The 4423-nt window shown below is 45.6% G+C and overlaps 1 protein-coding gene across 1 annotated transcript; it reads left to right on the top strand.

Moving 5' to 3' along the window:
- Nucleotides 1–502: 502 nt before the first annotated feature.
- On the top strand, nucleotides 503–1918 carry LOC101785775 (transcription termination factor MTEF1, chloroplastic). The gene has a single exon (XM_004964960.2). The coding sequence runs from the start codon at nucleotides 594–596 to the stop codon at nucleotides 1788–1790; it is 1197 nt and encodes a 398-aa protein (XP_004965017.1). The 5' UTR covers nucleotides 503–593; the 3' UTR covers nucleotides 1791–1918.
- The last annotated feature ends 2505 nt before the right edge of the window (nucleotides 1919–4423 follow it).

Here is a 4423-nt window from a genome sequence, read left to right as displayed (position 1 = left end):
GGATCGTATGAAGTTTCAGGATCTAGGATTGAGAAACTAGGTAAATCTCGCATATGGAACTGCAAGGACTCTTGGAAAGTTTTTTTTTTTCCTCTATACCTGTTCAACACATTGGTACTTTTTCCCTGAACGGTTTGAGGCACTTAACCAAGCTAAGCGATCATGTATCTCAAAATTTGCTGGATACCCTACAAATTGCCTGTAGTTCTTTGAAAAAGCTTGTCAAATCTACACAATCAAAGAACCAATAGACCCGAATTTGCTGTGGAAACTAATTCTACAAATTTAGCAGCTAAACTTTGTATTAAAAAAAACAAATGCACCCGTCTCTGTGCGCCTGTGCCCGTGGAGGCGTGGAGCTGTTGAGGCGAGAGATTCCACATTCCAGAAATCAGTAATGCAGCTAAGTGGATCTGCGGGCTCAATTTGCAGCGACATCTGCCCAGGTGGCCCAGGCGAACCGGTGTGGGCCTATGGGGCCTAGTGGGGGAGTGGGCACTTCCGGACTTGTTTGTTGAGCAGTGGCGACGGGCCGTGCTGCTCCTGTCACTGCCGGCGAGACGACCTAGCGCCGCCCCTCCGCCGCCGCCATCATGCTGCACCTCCGGGATCGCATCCTCCCTCTGCTCCGCGCCGCGTCCACTATCCACCCCCGCCCCTGCCTCCTCCTTTCTACTTCCACCTCCACCTCTCCCGCGCCCTTCTCCCTCGAGCTCGAGGACTACCTCGTCGCCGCCTGCGGCCTCACCCCAGCCCAAGCCCGCAAGGCGTCTCAGCAGGCATTCGATGAGGCAGCCAAACGATCAAGGAAACCAATCGAGGAGTTCTCCTACCCCCGCCTCAACTCCGCATCGAAGAACCCGGACGCCATCCTCGCCCTGCTCTCCGGCGTCGGCCTCTCCCGCGCCGACATCGCCGCCGTCGTCGCCGCCGATCCGCTGCTCCTCCACTCCTCGGTGAAGACCGTAGGCCCCCGCCTCCTCGCTCTCCGTGACCGCCTCGGTCTGTCCCCTCCGCAGATCGTTCGCTTCCTCCTGGTCGGCTCAGACGCTCTCTGCCACGATGTCATTCCCAAGCTCCAGTTCTTGATCTCCTTCTACGGCTCATTTGAGCAGGTCCTGGTGGTCGTAAAGAGGAGCAACAGCCTCCTAAGGGTGGGTCTTGAGAGTGTGATCAAGCCTAATATAGCTTTGTTTCGTCAGATTGGTGTTCAAGATATTGTCCAGCTGTGTTCAAACACCCCGCGGTTGCTTACATTCAACCTGGAGCGCCTGAAGGACTGTTTGCTGCGGGCGGAAGAACTTGGGGTGCCTCGCACTTCACGGATGTTCAAGTACGCGGTGTCTTTGGTCGCCGGTAATTCCAAAGAGAAGGTTGCTGCCAAGCTTGAGTTCTTTAAGAGGACTCTTGGTTGTTCTGAGGCTGAGGTTTCCGTTGCAATGTCCAAGGTGCCAACTATTTTAGGAATCTCTGATGAGAATCTTACCCGCAAGATAGAGTTTCTAGTCAATGAGGTTGGAATGGAACCACAGTACATTCTGGAAAGGCCTATTCTGCTTGGATATAGCTTGAAAAAGCGTCTGCTCCCACGTCATAGGGTTGTGAAGGCCCTGCAGGCAAAGGGATTGTTGAATAGCAATATGAACTTGTTTTCATTGGCTGTAATTGGAGAGGAGGCTTTCAGATTGAAGTTCGTTGACTGTCACAAGGACTCTGTTCCTGGCCTTGCAGGTTATTATGCCACAGCTTGTGATGATGATGTGCCCCCTGAAGTCCAACTATTGTCCTGAAATATTTAATATTCTTGGTATAATTCAGGTGGATTGTAGAATTGCAACCCATGCTCATTTGTTGTCCGTGATACAAACTTCCGAATTATTGTTTCAGCAATATAACTACTTTGATTGTTGACTTGTCATTGTCCAAGTTTTTAGCTGTGGTTATCTATATGGCACTGGTTTGAGTTATTCTAGAGACTTGCTGTACGAGTATAGTCACTTCTTCCTAACACAGGACTTGCGTATCCTCAAGGTTAACTGTTCTTCTTCTTCAGCAGAATGGTCATTTTTATTGTACTTAAGCTACGAGTAATATGATAGTGTTAGCTTCCCCTTTTCTCTAACCATGTTTGTTAAAGTATGTTTTCATCCGAGCTTACGTTTAAGTACCGCACACTACTTTTTTTTGAATGCCCGTATCTCACACTAGTCACTGATACTTCCATGAGGTTCCCAATTTTTTGTATTTTCTGAACGAATTGCTTTCATGTCTACTGTTGTTTATCTTGTACATTCGTTCATTAATGACGCTTGACTAGGTAGTGGTCAAAATCTCTACAGAGTTGGAGCTCCCTGTGAGACACTTGCATAATGCTGTGTAAAAACAAGTTTTCATACTTTCTCTGAAATGTTTTTAGTCCAATTTGCTCAACCTTTGCGAAGACTATGATTGTTTGTTTGGCCTGAAGGGGATGAGTTACTAATAGTCAGAATAAACCATCGGTAAACTGTTAATGTATTGGTGTTGCCTTACCGAACTCACGACTCAGTTACTGGTATGACTCCTGGCTACGTTCTTGAATTATCATATTTGGTTTAGTTATGAACTACAACAAAATTATTGAGTAGGACAAGTTAATATCATATTTGTTGGAGGTCTTTGATATAAATTTGGAATATTTTGCTGTACTATTTTGTATAACAGCCTGGAGAATATCACCGCATAATGGAGACTGGAGAAGCAGAGGACACACGCATAGGAGTTACCGAATCGATAGGTGTTTTTACTCATTATGATTCAATTTGGAGGTTCATTAACTGTCACAAGGATTCTGTTTCCTAGTGTTGCGGATGCTATTCGCAGCTTGTGCTGGTGGTGTGCCCTCGAAAGTCTAATTTTAACATCTTTAAATGTTCAGATCCCTTTTTTCATTTTTGGCAGATGGTGGAACTGCAACTCACGCTCATTAGCAGCTGTTCACGGTGCAGGGTTATAGGTTATGTCAATTCTGGTTTCTGCAATAGAATCACTAGTGATCTCTGTACGCTCATAGTCGAGGTTTAAGTTTATCTAGGAAGAAACTTGTTTGACATTTCTGGAGCCTTACTGCATGCGTTCATTAGTCAGTTCTGCCTAGCACGTGGCCAAAGAGTATGCTTAACTTAGTTGTTCTTCTGGGGATGAGTATTTTTTGTAGCACTTAAGCCAATTGGAATTTGACAGTCTTCACTCTCTGCTTTATCTAACCATGCTTCCTCAGCATGTCTTATTTCAAGTTTTCAACTGATGTTTTACTTAGCTTGTCACAGACACTTCTTTTGGGCTTGCCTAATTTGTTTTTAGCTGAATGGATAACTGATACTTATTTGCGTAGCCTCTGTGCATGATGGATAACAAAAATGGGTTCTTTACAAGCATTTTTGACTATTTCTCATGCTATGCATTTTCTGGGTTTATGGAGTTCACATGAATACATGATATGTGTTCAAGAACTTGTTGAAGTGTGTCCTAAGCAGGCTCACAGAAGCTGCTGTTGGCACATGCTTCCTCTGTTTTCGAGCTGCTTGTGAAATCCCAGATCTCCGGAGAACCCCATGTTGATTATTTGATTGAAGTGCGGGTGCAGTTGCTATCCATGTTCTGATATATTGTCCTGTTTCTAATTTTCCATAGTTCACTTGCAGTAGCAATACATCAGATGGGCCAATCACAAGCGTTAACTTTGTACGGGTTGTTTGTGATAAGAAGAATCTATCTCCATCCATAGCATGTATGTTCATTGTATGTTTAAGGCTATAAAATCTTGTTTGCCTTCACAGTCCACAGTCACTGATTCGAAGATTCGAGTACCAAGTTATGGAAATGTGTTTGTGTGGAGACTTCAGACAGTTTTCATGATGCCTTCCAATTTCTGGTTTTTCAGTCACTGTTGCTTTCCTTGTCGAGCTTTTCTGTCAGTTTTGGTTTCCTGTGTGTCCCATGGATGAGATCATCTGGACCAAGTGCAGTGCCAGCAGTTCAGTGCCTTCGCCCACCCTCTCATGTAATTTAATGAATGGAACGTCAAGAAGTAAGAACATCTAGGTTCCCCGGCCGTGCTGCTTTGTGCTTTCTTAATCTAGACTTGCATCTGAGCATAATCTGCTCATTAGATAGAAATCAAAACAAATTGTGTTGGCTCTCACGGTCCACGGCGAGGAAACGCCGGAGGACAAAGCTTCCGGCCGCCGATCCTTGGCTAAGATTTCGCAACGACATCCTCTGACCTCTGCAGTCAGGACCTGTTCGCTGCAGCTATTTCCATCCTCTGACCTCTGTAGTCTCTGTGATCAGATGAGCCACTTACGGGTGGGGTCTCATTCCATTTCCTGTATATGGAGCCACCACCACCACGTCGAAACCACCGTCACTTTTGTTTTCTCTG

This window comes from Setaria italica, chromosome IV (genome assembly GCF_000263155.2).
Source record: "Setaria italica strain Yugu1 chromosome IV, Setaria_italica_v2.0, whole genome shotgun sequence".
Taxonomy (NCBI): domain Eukaryota; kingdom Viridiplantae; phylum Streptophyta; class Magnoliopsida; order Poales; family Poaceae; genus Setaria; species Setaria italica.
Note: the sequence above shows the minus strand (reverse complement) of the source record. Positions and strands in the feature narration are given on the sequence as shown.

What these genes read in the sequence shown, in the direction of transcription:
- LOC101785775 (XM_004964960.2), top strand. Translation starts at nt 594, where the DNA reads ATGCTGCACCTCCGGGATCGCATCCTCCCTCTGCTCCGCGCCGCGTCC.